Genomic DNA, 15,864 nt, shown 5'->3' with positions numbered 1-15,864 from the left:
AAGCATCTGTAGAATATATATATATATGTATATGTATATGTATATGTATATGTATATATATCTCAACAGTTCATTCATTAAATTGAATTAAAATTAGCTGCAATGTCACTTTGATAAAGAAAATCCTTTAAGATGTTTCTACTCTCTTCTCTGGTCTTTTTCTACTCCATTTAATCCACATCCAAATACCCCTTTCATATGGTGGGTGAGATCATCCAAAGCAGGAGCAAGGAAATCACAGCCAGCTGCTACTGATGTTACAACAGACATAACCCTACAGAAGAGTCTGTTTGTGGTTTGAAGGTTAGGGAAACGACAAGCCTTTAGATTTGGCATTCTCCCTTTTGCAACTGGGATTCTATTTACAGCATCAATTTTAAAATTGTTGGCCATGTGAAAGTTTGCTTCAAATTTATGGTGCAACCACACTAGAAAAGGTTAGAGAGTTTTGCCCAGTTATCTTACATGTCTTAAGGGCAGAATGTGGGTTATAATGGGCATTTAGCAGCTGCATGGCAAATTAATTTCATATACAGAAATCAGCTCTGTGTCAGAAAAATGCTGGAACCTACTGGTAAAGGATGAGGGATCTTTGGCTTTCATAATCTCTTACCATCAGGCATGGTAAAAGATGGGTCAATAGGAGTTGAAGTCTAAAACATCTGGAGAACATCCTGTGTGGTGGTGACAGGGTTATTTCACTGTGTAAATGTGATGTACTGACAAACCACACCTAATTGTGGCTTCCTAACATGCATTCTTATAGGAGAAATACACTACGTTGTGCCATATTATGATTAGAGTGCAGAACACATTTTCTTAAAAGTAATTTGTTTCCATTACTTGCTACAGTGTTTCAAAAGTAATCTGTTGTTGTTACTCAGTGCATAGTTTCCAAAAGACACAGGTTGCCTGGGAAAACCACATCTAGTCATTCCTGATTTTTCAACTTCTCTTAAGGAGTCCTGGATTTCTCCCCTCCTTTTATCACCTTACAGACAGCTGTAGTGGACTCTGCAGCTAGCTTCAAAGCTGACAATTAAGTACTGTACTGTACTTTGTTTTCAATTGCCTCTGCATAAAAGACAAGCTAAGGAATCTTGCCTTGCCAGTGGGGACTATGCAAGATACAGAGGATGTTGTTCTGCTCTCACCACTGGATCTTTGGAAGGAGCATGTGTATCTCCATCTGCTTTTTTCAGTAAGCCAAAAGAATAAGCAGAGCAGCCTTCTAAGATGGGCTTGCTATCACAGGATCATGTTTGAATTCAATAACCGCAGAAAAGGTCTCTCCCCACCCCCACCCCAATAATGGATTTTAGACTTCCATTAATTTCTGATTTCCCTAAGATTGGATCAATACTGAGGATAAGCATTCCTGATCTGGTAAGAGATTTCTCAATCCTTTGTGTTCTGTCAATGGATTTGTTTTTGAGAAATTTTAAGGTTTAGTTTTATTGTTTTTCTTCTCTACAACTCCCCTTCCTAGAGTCAGCCCATCATATCCATGGATTTTTTATCCATGAATTAAATTATCAATGGTTTAAAATATTTTTAAAATATTTAAAATATTTTATATACATTCCAAAAACCAAACCTTGGTTTTGCTGTTTTATATAAGGGGCACCATTCTACTATGCCATTGTCTTTAATGGGACATGAGCATCCCAGATTTTGGTATCCACAGGGGCTTCTGGAACCAAACTCCAGTGGATACCAAAGACCCACTGTACTAACACTCTCTGTGCTTTTGTTCTGGGGCTGAACAGTGCCATGGGAAAGAATCTGTTACTTGTAAGGGTCCAGCATTTATGAAGAGATATGCTGTCCATTTTCTTTGTGAGAGTGTTCTTTTTTTCCTTACAAAGCAATGTTCCCTTTACATTAACTGTATAATCATATACATATCTACTCTGAAACAAGCATCAATGAATCCAGTAGAGCTTATTCCTTCATAACTGTGTGCAGGACTGTTGTATAAGAAAGGCATATATTTTGTTGTGATTCTTTGTTTTCCTAACTATACTTTCCTAATACAAAGTATATGCTAAAAGTATATTATTTTCCTCTGTCTCTCCACATGCCACCCATTTTTATACTAAAAACTATCCCATTAAGTAGATTAGGCTGAGAGGCTACAATAGGTCCAAGGCAACTGTGTGAATGTAATAGAGAAGCTAGTGTTTGACAGTGTCCATTGGACTGAAAGGGTGGGGATGATTTTCCACATGTGACTTCCACATGGATGTGTATAATACCCAAAGCAAATCGCAGCTGTGTTGGACATGCTTAAGTTCTAAACAAATTGCAATGCATCAAATTGCTATGAACTGATGCTTCTGGAGTTCCATACTGTTAAGGTTGCTGGGTCATGGTCAAAGTCCACTTGGACACAAAGCTTTTCATTCACTCAAGGTATAGAACTGACATGTCATCATATACATTATTTTAATGAGGACAAATAAAGTAAACATATGAAATATATCTGGATTTTTATCATTTAGCCTCCCAGGTGTTATCACTGTTTTACTAGCCTGATATTGCTATTTAAATGTTTATCTGCACGTTCCATTTTTATTACAGTTGTGATCTTCTATTGTTTTGAGCCACCCTGGAAGAACATTGGTCTAAATATCTGAAAAACTGTCCCCTTTTTAAAGATCCTACCCGGTACCTTTTTTTCCTTTGGGAGGAGTTTCTCCTCATGTTGAAAGCCAATGATATAGATTGTATATCTCACACTGTTCCCTCACTATCACTTTCAAACAAAGAGATTTAATGAGAGACCACTCCAAATTAAAGAACCGCCTTCTTCAAATTACTCTCTGAAAATGCTAAAAGCTAATAAGGGGGGGGGTATCTAAATCAGGTATGCGCTTAAACTGGTTTTTAAAAATATCCTATGATGGCAGCATTTGAAACAGAAACCATTACAGTGGGCCATTGGTATCCACTGGGGTTTGGTTCAAGCCCCCGCACCCACCCTTGGATGCTCAAGTCCCATTATATACAATGGCATAGCAAAATGGTGTCACTTATATAAAATGGTAAGATGAAGGTTTGCTTTTTGGAATGTATTTATATTAAAATATTTTCAAACTGTGGATGCTTGAATCTATGGATAAAAAAAATCTGTGGATACAGAGAGTTGATTTGTATATCCAGTGCAACTGCACTAAACTCATATTTTGTTAAATTTAAAGTTTTGGTTCAAACTTCATTCATTCGTGTCCTCTGCCTACGAAGAGGCCTGTGGCCTCACAGGAAAGGAGACATATTGGATTGCAAAAGAGGAGTCCTTGTTGATATACAAATAGACTTGAAATTTCCTGGACTTTCAAAATCTCCCTATTGCCACATGGCCAATGGTATCACTGTTTGGTGGATTTTTGTTTGAATTTACTAAACGGCCAACACAGCTATCCCTGCATGTTTTTAGTTTTTGAGAGATAGCCACGTACTGCTATTATTATCACAGAAAATTTGTATTACTAAATAGGCAAATTGTCATTATTTGTGCAGGGCTACTCTGCAGCCTGTTTTGGGGAGGAGCAGGCAATACTGTATCCCGGAATTGCTATCCTTATGAAATTACTTTGAAACAGGTATATCACATATTACTTTGATACAAGCATATCACAATTATCAAAACCTTTTTTTACAAAGTTTTTCTCTCTCTCTCTCTCTCTCTGCCACTTAGCTCTCCTGTTTTTCCTACTTGTCCTCCATCTAGCTGGACAAGTTTTAGGTTTTGTTTTTTGTTTTTTTGAGGGTTTATGGATACAGGGTTCTTCAGTGAACAAAGCACAAGTATATCCCAGTTAGTGAAGTAGATGTGTTCCTGGGCATTACTACTTTAACAGAAAATTTGGTATCAGAGGCAGAAAGAACATGGGAAGAATATGAATAGGCTCCCGAACCACAAAAAAGAGGATCAACCTTTTATTCAAACATAATATGTGCAGGTTAAAGGAAACAAAAAGGTCAGGTAAGTGTTATCAGAGGACACATTCAGGCTGATTTTGATCCTTTCTGCTTTTATTTTGGAGAGCCATACACGTTTTCTTTATTCCAGTATATTTTCTGTAAGCTCCCAGTAGAATCAGATATTTTCATACCACCTCTCCAGAGTGGTTTATTTTAACCCAGTATAAAATCAGAAATAACAGGAAAAAAATCTAGGACTTTTCAATCAGTCTGGATGCACACTAAGTAAACAAAAACATTCCAATTCTTCTAGAGACCACTTGAAAGCTTGTTTACTAATGATGCATCAGGGATGTTTATTTCTTTAATCAGCCTTCATTTTCTTATGGTTTTCTTTTTTGTATGTGTGGCTAAAGATCTATGTTTTTTCAACAAGCTGGGGACACTCATATTATTCCCCCCGTTCTCTCTGTTTTGCTGTTCATGCTTCTCAGTAAGGGATTCTGGAGGGGGCTGCTGTTTACCTTGCCTGTTGTAGGCAGGCATCTACAGCTACAATAGAATCAACTCAAGTAAAATCTCATTCTTTTACAGGTCAAACTTTATTGCATTGTTAACTACAGGCACATTGCTGCAACAAAGTTTGCTTTTCCGATCATCCTTCACAATCTCCCCAATGCTGATGCTGCTAAAATCTGTCCAGCTAGACAGAGGACAAGTAGGAAATACAGGAGGCTAAGTGGCCATAAAAAGACTTTGTAAAAAAGAGCTTCTTGGTCAGGGGCTTTGTTAACTCTGCTATGCCTTGTATATCCTGGAAAATGAAGTTATGTACTTGATCCCATTGATTCTCTGCCTCACCCTATTCAATGATTGTTTTTATATCTGTATATTGTACATTGTGTTATTGGTTTTTATCTATTTTATGATATGTTTGTAATTGGTTTTAATTCTATGTAAACCGCTTTGATCTTTTGGAAAAGCGGTATATAAATAAAATTTATTATTATTATTATATTATTATTATTATTATTATTATTATCATCCTGATGATAGTCTAAATGTCAAAAACAAAACATAAGGGACTACAAAGCGTTCACATGTTTCAGAATATTTTCCTCATTAACATACAACCTCTCTAACCATAACTCTTCCATCTATTTGCCCATTTCTCTGATAATTTGTTATTTCAACAATCAGAAACCAGGTCTTGAATTACTAGTTTCTTGCATGCTCCTGTCATATTACTTACATTTATAGCATCATTTCCCAGCTACCCTTTTTTTTTGTATTTGTAATTCTGAAGCCTTTTTTAAAAAAAATTAAATAACTGGTTTATAGTCCTTTCTCTATCAATTATCCATAAGCTTCCTTCCTCCCTAATTCCTTCTCCTGAAACATCTTCTTCCATCTCTATTCTGAAACAGTCCCAAGAAATGACACTTGCAGCTGCAATGACATCACACTTCTTCCTTGGATTGTGTTCTTACTGTACTCTCAATCACACCGCCCAGATGATTTCCTCTAAACAGGGATTTTAACTCCACCCATAGACAACTATGAAGCTCTGTAAGACTATTTGGATTTCTTACTACCATGCTACTTGACTTTTGTGTCCTCAGTGCAATTGGGACAGCGGTGTTGAAGGTAGAGCTATCAAGACTTAATTTCAGCCCCTGTGAAAATTCGTTTTGGGACCTGGAAGTTCACTCATTCCCTCATGGCTCATCAAGGCTTTGTGGGGAGGGAGAAACACACAAAAACAGCTACTTACAACCAGTATCTGCCCAACTTTAGAGTGGCCTGACCATAGAGGGTTTCCCCCTCAAGTGCCACTCGGTAGCCAATCAAGGACATTTCTGTCATTTATTGACATGTTTGGGAGCTGCTCTTGGGGAAAGACGAGATGATAAAGAACTGGGAGAGCTGATGAGCTGGAAGCATTCTTCTGCAGGCAGCTGAGAGTACCATCAAATGATCACCTCTGTCTATTTCCAGCTGCTGCCACCACTATCATTAGTCTTGCAATTTACCTCTGGCTTCCTCCTGTCCATCCCTCTTGGTCCCTTCTTTCCATTCACTGGAACTACTGTGTCTCTGTCCATACCTGGGGCTTCCTTTTTCCTATTTAGGCTCCCTTTCTTGCAGTAAAGGAGGACCAGCTGAAAATCTTGACTACTTTGTAATACACAGTCTTGTACACCATTGTTAATTTCTTTTAAATTTATCAATTTTATAATGCACAGTAGCCCTCCGTTTTTGCAACTTGGAAGTCCATGGTCTCGATTATTCATGCAAGGGCAATCCCCATTGGCTAAAATCAGGGGTAGGCAACCCTTTTGAGCCGGGGGCTGGGTTGCTGTCCCTCAGACAACTGGGGGGCTGAAGCCAAAAAATAAATAATTAAATAATTTTATTTAAAAATTAAATAAATAAATAAACCAGGACAAATGTAGGACAAAATTTTCAAATGGAAGGCACTTTTTAAATAAAAAATGGAGGACATGCGAAAAAAATTGCTAATTTTTTAAAAAAGTTAAGATAAATGCATATTTCTGAGGCTTCTATAGACAATTGCCCCACCATGCCCCTCGCGCGAGACGCCAAAGGCCCCGGCAGCAGGACCGGGCTGGGGCCGGGCCCAAAGCCTCGCCCGGCCGCATCCGGCCCGCGGGCCGCAGGTTGCCTACCCCTGGCTAAAATGGTGCGTGTGCCCATGGCGCACACATCCATTCAAGCCAATGCGGCTTGAATATATGCAACTTTTTGTTTTTGCAGGGGGGTCCAGAATGGAACCCCCCATGAAAACAGAGGAGCAACTGTATAATCAACATATAATGATAATACTGAGAAAGATAAAAGCACATGAACATAGTTGGGTCAAAGACCAGGTTCTGGAAATTTATCTCACCTTCACCCCTTTGTTGGTCCTGACTGAACGTAACTGCCTAGTAATACAGTATTGTCAACATTGTAATTGGTCCAGAACTGATATCTTTGCTGAGACAGAACTTATATCCTCCAACAATTCAATATCAAACATCCATCACAAGTTTTCAAAGCTAATATTTATTTATGGAATTTATGTACAGTCAGCCCTCCTCATAGGCGGGTTTGCCTTCCGTGGCTTTGAGCTTACTAGGAAGGCAAGCCCCATTAAAAGTAATGAGACACATATCCAGGCCATGCACCCCATGCACCGCCATGAACATGCACCTCATTATTTCCTATGGGGCTTGAGCATATGCTCATTCCCCCATACACGGGGGAGTCCAGAACAGATCCCCCATGTATAGGGAGGGCGGACTGTACTACCCTATAACTGCATTCTCAAAGTAGCTTACAATAAGAACAAGAACAATAGACATCTGATGAAACAAGACAAGCAAGCAAACAAACAAAAAACAGGGTGTCATAATAAGAACAAACTGGTAAAACTGTTTAGACTTAAAGAAGATTAAAATTCTGGTAGAAAAACAGGATCTTCCATTATTAAAAATGGCTTTTCCAAGGCTTCCCCATGAACGCTTCCATGACGGAAGGAAAGTGGGAAGCCTCTATGACATTTCAGAAGCGCAACAGATGATCCCACCTCCAGCACCTCTGAAATATTTGGGTAACACTTCAGTAACATTTGGGCTGCGGTAATTGCCCCATATGATAAACTCCAAGGTCTTTACATGGTACCAAAATGTTATCAAGATGAATGGGACACCTTGGTGGTATCCCTTTAGCAAGGGAATTTCCATTTTAATTAGGCTTGCCTGGGACTTATCCGGATAACATGTTGGTTTCAGATGACAAATGTAAACCAGTAGCCACTTGCCACACTTCATCTTTTGGGCATATTGTAAGAAGAGTTTCATAAGAAGATCTTAAGGTCTGGGTAAAACAGGTGGAAACAGGCAATCCTTCAGGTAGACCAGTTCTGTGCCACGAAGGGTGTTGAAATTCAAAACCATCACTTTGAACTGGGTTCAGAAAACCCAAAGAGAAATGTGTAGCAGCTGCTGTAGAGTTTTTATCTAGGGTCATATATATATAATCTCACTACATTCAATTTTTTTGGAAAATGGCAAAAAATAACAGCAAATGAAATTAAAGATAGAAATACAAAAGGTACTCAAGTGGTTTTATCTAAAAGGTTGTCTGTCGACCTATCTATCAAGCTTGAATCCATCTATTTAGTATAAATCAATACTATCTAGTAGGAAGAAAAGCAGAATCTTATCTGAAGCAGCAGATAGAATTCCACTGTCTTGTAAAGGTTTTTTTTCTGTGTCCCATTACCACATTTCCTTGTTCAGGCTTAACTACACCTTCAGCATACAGGCTCTGTCTTTTCTCAGTGCCTTCTTAGTTCTTGACATTTCCAAGACCCGAGAGCTATTTGGTGGTACCTAAATAATTAGGCTTTCCACAGTTTATTGTGCCATGTGATATTCGGTGGGAGACCTAATGGCAAATTTGTATGTAACCCCAGAAGCATGACAGCTTTCAATAAAAGGCTGATGGAAGTTAAGAGGAATACTGCATCCAGTTCTGGACACCACAGTTCCAAAAGGATGTCAACAAGCTGCAGTGTGTCCAGAACAGGTTGACCAAAATGGTGAAAGGTCTGGAAACCATGCCCTATGAGGGAGCTGGGTATGTTTACTCTGGTGAAGAGTCAATTAAGAAGTGATACAATAGCCCTGTTTAAATATTTGAAGGGATATCATGTTGAGGATGGAGCAAGCTTGTTTTCTGCTGCTCCAGAGACTAGGATATGGAGCAGTGGATGCAAACTACAGGAAAAGAGATTCCACTTAAACATTAGGAAGAACTTCCCAACATTAAGAGCTGCTCGACTGTGGAACGCACTCCCTCAGAGTGCATAGCAGGGGGTTAGACTGGATGGCTCTTGGGGTCTCTTCCAACTCTATGATTCTATGATCAACAACAGTGTAGATGTTAATGATGTTACCATTTCTGTCAATGTGATTGGGTTTTTTTTCCAAACCTTTTCAGGCTTTGAACAACCATGAATATCCAACACAATTTCTGGCTATAAGAAAGATCTAAATTAAATAAATTGCTGAGTCAACATCTGGCTCAGAGCTTAATTTAACATTTGAATGAGAAGCATTATGGACCAGTACACTTGGTGTGGAACCTGTAAGTTTAGGGTTCAAATAATCATTTGGCTATTTCTTTATGAATGGCTTTGTGTAATCACATATCTCTTTGCTGTCACAAAATGGAAATAATACAACATACTGCAACATACTGCTGTTAACCTGCAGCAGAAAACAACAACTTCCTGACATGCCTAGATAGAATCATGGAAAAGTCCTGTCTGAAACCTTGGAGAATCACTACCCTGTATTTTGGATGTGACTCAGTGTGATGGATCAATGGTCTTATTGTTAATGCATTGCTAAAACATTTGCAAAGCATTTCAGATCTGTTTTTCATGCCTTAATCCTAGTTGGCTTCCAAAGAGGTCACAGTGGTATATAAAGAGCCCAGTAAAGGTATATGTTGAATTAAGGAAAAGTGAAATGCCATCAGCAACTTGGTGAGCTTCATGAATCAAATAAAATATAAATATAAATAATGTTTTATTTATATACCGCTATTCCAAAGATCATAGCGGTGAACAGCAAGTAAGCTAATGAGCAAGTAAGCTAATTTGCCCCCAACAGTCTGGGTACTCATTTTAGCGACCTCGGAAGGATGCAAGCCTGAGTCGAGCTTGGGCCCTTTTGCTGGTCTTGAACTCGCAACCTTCTGGTTTCGAGTGAATGGCTGCAGTACAGGCATTTAACCACTGCGCCACCATCATGAAGCAAACCTTGGGAAAGTTACTCATCGAACTATGATGGCTGGAGATTTCTGGGAATTGCAGTCAGAAGGTAATTTTTCCAAGCTCTGGCAATCCGGATTTTACCCTCAAGTGTTCCTGGCCTCTATCCAACATTCTATGGTCTAGAATTCTATATCACACTAATCGGCTATCATAAAAGCAATATAAATGCTAAAGAATGATGTTATCAGTTCTCTATAGGAATGCTTACATGTTTAGATACACCTAGGCTTAAGGCAGATATTCTTTAAGCACTGAAAGTGATTTGCATCCCACCAGTTGTCTACACATATATTTATTTCATTCCACTATATAGGTTGAGTATGTCTTATCTGGAATTCTAAAATCCAAAATATTCTAAAATCCAAAATTGTATGTATGGGTGGCAGAGGCAGTGACACCTCTGCTTTGTGGAGATTCAATGTAAATACATTTTATTCATGCACAAAATTATTTAAAATTGTATGTGTAAAATCACTTTCAGGCAATGTGTATAAGCCAGTGGTTCTCAAACAGTGGGGTGAAGCCCCCAGGGGGGACAAGAGTTGCTCAAGGGGGCAGAAGACATGATCCCTCCTCCTCATCCCCCTAAACTTTTTTATTTGTAAAGTTTACACATGCATTGAGTAAAATACTGAATATACTTAAATAAAACTGTTCTAACTTGAATAATGTTATTTCTTTATAAAATGTTAAAATATGAATATACAAGTATGTGTGGATAAAAATACATACACTATATAAAGAAAATATTTTTATTCATATACTACATGAATTGCTGCCGGGGGCGGGGGGAGCAATGTTCCCATGTAGCTTGAAATGGGAGATCTCAAGGGTAAAATGTTTGAGAACCACTGGTATAGAGTGTACATGAAACAAATGACTTTTATGTTTAGACTTGGGTCCCATCTCCATGATATTCCGAAATCTGTCTGTCTGTCTGTCTGTCTGTGTCTATCCAAAACTCTTCTGGTCCCAAGAATTTCAGATAAGAGAGATTCAACCTGTACTACTACTGGTCATATATGTTTGGCAATACTGTAACTACAAAATAGGTTTATCAGAGACAGAAGTGGGGCAGTGTGCACGTCACTATAAGTGATCTTAACTCCTTGAAAAAGCCACAGTTTGTCTCTAGCTTGAGATAGGAGAATAAAATTTTAGTTACAAAGCCATACAAAGCTTGCCTGGAATGTACTGCATACCAACTGAAATACACTGTAGCCATGATATAATACTTTGTTAAGCCTTTAAAAATTTCCTGTGAGATGTATATGAAGCTTAACATATATTTTTCCAACCACACTAAGGAACAGATTATGTGGGGATGAAGGTAGTTTTCTTCCATCTTCTCCAAGAAAAATCTTAAACCCAGCATAATTGCAGGCTACAGTTATTTACTGAAAGTCTGATAGTTCACAAAAGAGCTATTAGGGGTTGTGCAGACCGCCCCAAAGGGGAGCCTGCAACCACCCCTTTTACAGCGAGATCGGGGCTGCGGTAACCACACGCCGCAGCCCTGATATGGCCTTTGCAGGGCAAAAAAAGGAGCCACAGAAAGCAGCTCTATTTTGCGCCCTGCAAAGGGTACGATAGCCGTGGCTTTAAAGTGTTCTTTCAGCACTTCGTCATGCGGATGTAGTTCCAGAGAAACACCATGATGCCATGCGCCATGTGGTGCGGAACACAGCATCATGCTGCCCTGGGGGTGGAGCCGGGGTGTGCATCATGTAGATGCTATGTCCTGACTGCACCTTCAACCCAGCCAAGGATGACGGTGTGCATAGCCCCTTAGTCAAGCAATGGGTAGCTAGGGAAGGATAATAAGATTACAGAATACATGCTATATGCATTCTAAAATTTTAGCCACATAGATGTCTCATACACCTCACACTGAGCAAGAACACCGCCTTTCTATTTGGAAAATGGATAGTCAGGTATCTGACTTTTTTTTTTAAAACAAAACCATAATAATTACTGGAGTAAACGCAATACTGGGAATTTTTTCTGGTGATTCCAAAACATGTTTGGAACTGTGCACTCCGACACACCCATTTGCAAATCTGTAGAACTGCAAGCATGCTCCAGTTTATTTCTTGATGCCCAACTAAATATAAAAGCATCGAGGAGGCAATGACAATGAAAAAGTGTTTTGTTAATCTCCCAGGAACTGGTTTGTGGGGGAAATAAGGGTGAAAGGATAACAGATTCCCTTCAAAGCAGCTCAAGGCAATTTCTGTTAACAATGAGTCTCTGTTAAAGGCACAATTATTTCTCCACAAGTACTTGTGCTTCTGTATCGCATCAAACTTTAAGAGCATTTTATCATTTTGGGCACGGACATGTGATTTTCTTCAACACACGGACTACTTTTACTCCCAAACATGCATTTTATTTCATTCTTCACAGACAGACTTGGGAAAAGTAGTATAGGAAAAACGAGTTATTCACTACTTCTGGTCAAACTTTAAAGTTTGCTTCCAAATCTCACCACTCTTGCTCAAATCAAAGCTTTTAAAGTGAGCTAGCACTTTGAACTTTTTTTCCCCCTGAGTACAAACTCTAAGTTTTAATTCCTATTATGGAGAAAAGAAGACGTTATATGGCTTCTGCATATCTTCTGTGTGCAACTGGAATTTCTTCAGAAATACATGAGCACAAGAATGAAACTATTGTAAGGCAGAATGGTATTTTTCCTCCCAGAACTATCTGCTTCATAGAATGAAGGCAGCAAAAATAAATACATAATTGTGGTTTCCACTGCTGAATACAGTCCAGATGTGCTGAAGCTCTGTCATGTCCCAGTATAGACTGTTAACTTTACTTATCAATAATCTAACTTCTATACTCTACTATACTTTTCCAGCCCACTGTAAAATTCATACATACAGAGCACTGGTAAAACAATGCACAGGTTCCAGTTCAGTGTCATTGTCACTGGAGAAACAAACAGTTAAATGCCAATTAAACATGTTAGTAACTCTCCAGTTGGCAAACTGTACAGGTTTTGTTATCTGAAACATATTAAAACTAATCAGAAAGAACCAGAGATTTCATTCATAAGTCACTTACCTATCTGAGCTGAACAAAGCTGCAACAAGTAAAATCCAACAGCTGCACACAACCAGAACTTGGCCATTGTTTCCTCCTCGAGTTAATGTGCAAAAGGCAAGGAGTTCTTCTCCCAGCCTATACAAAGGAGGAGCAAGGGGGGTTGGGGAGGTCTCAGGTCTTGTTAAGTTTGCTCAAAAAGCCAGCCTCTGAAGTTTGCTGCAGTTTTTATTCCAATTCAAAGTTACTGAAGGAGTGACATAACAGGGAGGGGAACAAGATCAGAAGTCACACCCACGTTGAAACAAAAGTGACTAGGCAAAAATGGGGAGGAGAAACAGCTACTACTTATGAGTAAGCACAGTTACTGGTAGCATTTCATGGAGGCAACAAATGGCTGTTACTCATCCCAGTGAAGTCAGAGGTTTTAGTGGGACAGTCATACTGGAAAGCATGTGCAATTCCATGTGGTTGAGGGGGAGAGGGAGAGATGCTCTCCCAAAGCTTATTCAGTCACCTGGAATGATTGATTTTCAGAAATTAGTTTTAATATCTCCTTCTCCCCTCCCCCCACATATTCACTGCAAAAGGCAGGGAGCACCAGCAAGCAATGACATTACATTGTTGTTGTGGCAGGACTCTTGATCCAATCACTTCTGCAGCAGACGTCATAAATCCAATTATGTTTCCATGCAATTCTGCACTGTCTTCCTCTAAATGTGGATTGCAGACTTCACAGAAGTTGGGGAGAGGAATATTTTTTTCATTATTTTTATTTTTGTGGTTCTAGGATAAAATCCAGAAGGGAAACTTCTATATGAAAAAAAAACTCATGGTGAAATGTGCATGTTCCAAATGCGAGTAGCACACACACACACTTCTCCAGAGAGAGAGCCAGATAGTATAAAAGAGAACTGTAGGCTTCTTTTGATTATTATTACTAAAACAAGCTGAGTACAAATTGGAGAATGGGAGAGAATTTCATTTCCCAAGACTGTCCCTGCTATTTGGCAGAGGGAGGTGGCCACTCCAAGGAGCAGATTTTGGCTGGCATGAATGGGCACTAAATGCAAAACAATGTCAGTTATTGTTGTTGTTTGTTGTTGTCGAATTTTAATGATAGGGGAGAGGAGACGTACTGGACAATTTTATTTATTTATTTGTCTCTTGTATCATAAAACTCAGCCCACTCTAGTTAGTGTGTTCATGTAGGGTTGCCATTTCACGGTGGTGGGTGGGACTTTCCCACCCCCTGGGGGGTGTGCCTGGTCCCATCCTGCCCCTGCCCCCATTCCCGGGTGGCTGCCCAACTCTGAGCTCCCAGAGCTGCTGCCTGCCTTCTATAGAGTGCTGCCTGTGCAGCTTGGCTGGAGCAGCAGCAGAACGACTGAACCCAGCAGGGGCGGGGTCTGCTGCACTGCCCTGCCTCTATTGGCCAGCCCTCTGCTTCCTTATTTGGGCATACTCCAACATCCAAGCAGGGAGGAATTTGCATTATTCAAGCAAGCTGCTTCCCCTCTTTCTCTTTCCCCTCCTTCTCTTCTTCTTGTTATTCCGTTTTTTTTTTCTTCTCCTCCTCTTCCCTCCTCTTCCTCCTCTCCTTTTTCTTCCTTTCTTCCCCCTCCTTATCTGCTTTTCTCTTTCTTCCTCTCTCTAAGCCCCCCTCTCTTCTTCTCAGGGGTCCAGGGCTTCCCAAGGCTTTGCCCCCATTAGAAAAGAAAAAGGCTTTGGATTGTCCCATAAATCCCTCCATAGTTGAGACATACCTGGGAAAGAGGGGGCGGGGGTTTGGGGGGTTGGAGGGGGCAAGGAAAAGGAGGAAGGGGGAGAATGCTAGAAAGCTTGGGAGTGAGAAATGTATTTTCAATGGCACAAGGGATGCCTGTGATCTTGCAAATGCTATGCCTGCTTGGAAGTGGGAAATGTAGTTTTCAATGGCACAAGGGACTGCCTGTGATCTTGCAAATGCTATGCCTGCTTGGAAGTGGGAAATGTAGTTTTCAATGGCACAAGGGACTGCCTGTGATCTTGCAAATGCTATGCCTGCTTGGAAGTGGGAAATGTAGTTTTCAATGGCACAAGGGACTGCCTGTGATCTTGCAAATGCTATGCCTGATTGGGAGCGGAAATGTTCTTTGTAGAATTGGGGGGGGGGGGTGTTTGGCCAGAAAGAGAAGTACATTTCAGCCTTCTGTCTAGGAATAATGCCAAAATGTCCTCCATTTTGAGCATGCCTAAGAAACATGCATTTATATTAACATTTTTTTAAAAAAATCAATTTTTTCATGTGTCCTCCATTTTTAAAAAACGTGTCCTACATTTGAAAATGTGGCCCTACATTTGTCCTACATTTGTCCCGGTTTGGAGGTCCTGCCTTATGGCAACCCTAGTTCATGCTGCCTTGGATGGGTGGATTGACAGCTACTGCTATTTTGCATTAGCAAGGAAAGTGTCTTGAGCCCACCCTGTCATAAATACAGAACCAGGTCACATGCGCTTATTATTTTAGATTTCAAACAGGTAGCTATGGTGCCTGTGAACAAATGTTACAAGTTTGTTTGTTTTGAGAACAATCACCTGCAGAAGACGCCGAAACATGTCACTGTTACCCATGATATTTTCCCAGTTGAAATAACTGCTGTTTGACTCATGAGAAAAACATACAAGTACTATGCAAGGACTCTAACATTAATGCTACTACCATACCCTCCAACTTTTCACAGATGAAAACCAGGACACAAATGGCCAAGTAACATAAAAGTGTGATTAAAATGGCAAAATTATTTTTGTTTATGCTACTACAGTACTACTCTTTTTTTAAGGTGGGATATCCTAATCACAGATCTTCCAAGTTACATCTAATTGCTGATGTACCCGTAATTGTAGTATATAAAAATTAAAGAGAGTTGGTGCTAATACACATCCTTGCCTTACCCCATTAAAAGTAGGGATGGAACTTGTTGTATTTACTTGGTTGTTGCATCTTACTACTAGGCGGGAATCTTCATGCAGTTTTTGTATAAGGTTAACAGGTGTCT

General features: G+C 39.7%; 1 protein-coding gene across 1 annotated transcript in view; it reads right to left on the bottom strand.

The window, feature by feature from the left end:
- The window catches only part of CD44 (CD44 molecule (Indian blood group)), a 112,231-nt gene extending 99,082 nt beyond the window's left edge, over window positions 1–13,149 (bottom strand). Inside the window, exon 1 of the mRNA XM_042459646.1 lies at window positions 12,848–13,149. Within this exon, the coding sequence (XP_042315580.1) occupies window positions 12,848–12,914 (67 nt within the window). The 5' untranslated portion in view covers window positions 12,915–13,149. The remainder of the gene's footprint in view (window positions 1–12,847) is intronic.
- Window positions 13,150–15,864: the final 2,715 nt, after the last annotated feature.

Source organism: Sceloporus undulatus, chromosome 1, assembly GCF_019175285.1.
Source record: "Sceloporus undulatus isolate JIND9_A2432 ecotype Alabama chromosome 1, SceUnd_v1.1, whole genome shotgun sequence".
NCBI classification, from domain to species: Eukaryota; Metazoa; Chordata; class Lepidosauria; order Squamata; family Phrynosomatidae; genus Sceloporus; species Sceloporus undulatus.
This window is presented reverse-complemented; position numbering and strand designations above follow the sequence as displayed.